General features: G+C 43.9%; 1 protein-coding gene across 1 annotated transcript in view; it reads left to right on the forward strand.

Moving 5' to 3' along the window:
* Positions 1-2,584, forward strand: part of DDX51 (DEAD (Asp-Glu-Ala-Asp) box polypeptide 51) — an 11,239-nt gene that overhangs the window by 740 nt on the left and 7,915 nt on the right. Inside the window, 3 exon segments of the mRNA XM_009330849.1 lie at positions 5-284; positions 675-919; positions 1,047-1,197. Coding sequence (XP_009329124.1) covers positions 5-284; positions 675-919; positions 1,047-1,197 — 676 coding nt within the window.

Below are 2,584 nucleotides of genomic sequence, written 5' to 3' on the forward strand. Positions count from 1 at the left end.
GAAGAAGCAGCAGGAGGCGCAGCCCGAGGGAGGGGAAGGCGAGCTGTCCGGAGGAGCCGGCCCAGGGGGTGAACCCGGGGAAGGAAAAAGAAAGAGGAAGAGGGAGAGCGAAGAGCAGTCCCGTGCGCGAGGACAGAAGAAGCTAAAGAAGAGACAACAGCCTCCTGGCTCTTCTGAAGAAGGGGCGGGTACTGAGGAGGCAGCAGGTGGCAGCACTCCATCGAAGAAGAAGGAGAAAGAAAATCGAAGACGACCGAAAGTGCCTCAAGAGAGGACTGAAGCAGGTAACGATGAACTGGGGTCATTTTGGTCGACAGTTCTCAACAGAGAAGTAGACGCAAGTTGCCCTTTGAGTACCTTGCCGAGTTTACCTAATGGTAAATTTTGTTTTCCTCTGCCTAATATGTTCCTAGAGTAATTCCCTTTTTTAGGGGAAAGCCCCGTATGGCAAACTTTGAGGATCAGTTTAGTGTAAGGGAAGGAGGGAAGCATGTCGCCTCAGCCTTCAGTTGCTTCCATACCAACGAAGGATCGTTTGGCTTTTGCACTTGGATTTAGGAAGAGAGGAGCTTGCAAGTTGTTGCTTAAGTCCTATGTTGTAAAATGTTCCCTACATCCCTTTTCTGTAGAACGTTCTGACCTGTAGCTTTGTATTTCTGTTATCCAAATTCCAGATTCTGAAGAAGACATCAAACAACAGGAAAACAGAAGCAACCTTAAAAATAAGTCTTCTAAAACGAAGAAGAGAGATGAGGAAACAGAGCGAGCTGAAACAAGGAAGAAAGAGAACAGTGAAAGAGCTGAAGGAAATCAAAGCACAAAGGAGGAGCTGTCCTTAGCAGCCTCGGAGGAAAAGGCAAATCCTCCGCCCTCCAGTTTGGTGGTTCTTGGAGACTATGACAGAAAGCCAGTGCAGAAGGTAACTAGCTTGACTGAATTTTGATGATGGTCAGGAAGGAACAGGCATCCTTACCGGCTTATTTTATGTATGGCATTGCTTGTTTGATGGCAGAACCGCTTTGTTATTCTCCTTTCCCTCACCTCAGGTGAAGCCCTTCTTACCACAGTGGCTTGCTCAACCCAAACTAGTGCAAAAACGTATCAAAGATAATCTAGTTCCCATCAGAGATGTCCCAGGAATTCATCCCAGGCTGTTGAAAAAGCTGCAAATGAATGGGATAGAGTCATTTTTTCCAGGTACCTTGATAGTGCTTTTGTGTCTTTCTGCATTAATTTATGTAGTTCCTGCAGTCTGTTGCTGTATATTTTATGTAGTCAGTGAAGTAAAATACAGAACAAAACCAAGTTTAATGCATCAAAGTGATCGTACCAGTTTTAACCCTTCACTTTCAAATCTTTATCTAGGCTGAGTAATTGATCTAGTCATAAATGCAGCTCCACAAAATATGGTGGCTTGAAGTAATAGCTCACAGCTGCCAAAAGAGGGAAGTCTTACTTGTGTCCTCCCATTTTCCCCCGTTATGCCAGGCTTGTGCTTTAGTTCCTTACCTTCCACCATCTCTGCTTCTAATCAGACCTCTCTGGGAACCTGTTCGACTCATTAAAGCAGCAGAAAACTGTTCAAGCAAAAAAAGCTGTTGGTTTTCCATTATTTTACTGGTTTTGCAGACAAGTACAATAAATGTCAGCTCCTAAATAAGTAGAAAGCACAGCTGGGAGCAGGGATAAGAAGAGGGAGAGAAGGGAAGAAGGTGGGATCTCTGACCCTCAGCCAATGACTTGGTCCGGCTGGGCCTGGAGGCTTGACTCATCGAGGTTACATTGGAAAGCCAGCATGTGTCTTCTCTTTTGAAGCCGTTACATAATGTTTTAATGTAAATGCTATCGCTTATTTTGTTCTGGTAGATCTTAACAGGTTGCTGATAGCAACTTCTTGTGTTTTCTCATAAATCAAGTCCAGTTTCTGGCACTTGGCAGTAGATAAATCAAGCAGCGTCATGCTCTGTCTGGTAGAGACGGTGTCCACTGAAGTCATACGTCGTATGCATCACTGAGTATGGTCTTGTCACGGAGCTAAATCCCCTGGCTGCTAAGCCTCATAGATAAACTGAAGTTGTCCAGTTTGTCAGGGTTTGTCATGGGACAGGGAAAGGAGAGAGTTCATGCATGACAGCCAAAGCTGTTGTCTCTACAGGGCTGTTTGCTTCAGTCCTTGTGTACTCTTCTGCAGCGAACTTGAATGACTCCAAAGCCTATAGGAGTTGTGCATTTTGCTCCTTGGCAGATAAGGCTGCCTTGCTGTGTTGCATATTCTGTTTATATAAGAGCAGTTTGTACTTCAAAGAAAGGATGCTTATAGGCAAATATTCATAGGTTTTAAATCTGGTCAGTGCCATCCTAACATGAGAATGAGAAGACAGATACGAGTTGAAAACAATATTTAACACAGTAACATCTTAGCTGAGCACTAGAAAGCTTAACAACTGCTTTTGATTTCTTCCTCTCTTATGTCCATAGCAACAACAGCACAGATGTGGAAACAGATTCATTGTATATAACTGCTTTTCTGGATACACTAGTTTTAGGCCAGTTAACTCTGTAGTTAATGTTTGTTTCCGCTTTT

Source organism: Pygoscelis adeliae, unplaced genomic scaffold, assembly GCF_000699105.1.
Source record: "Pygoscelis adeliae isolate BGI_AS28 unplaced genomic scaffold, ASM69910v1 Scaffold358, whole genome shotgun sequence".
NCBI classification, from domain to species: Eukaryota; Metazoa; Chordata; class Aves; order Sphenisciformes; family Spheniscidae; genus Pygoscelis; species Pygoscelis adeliae.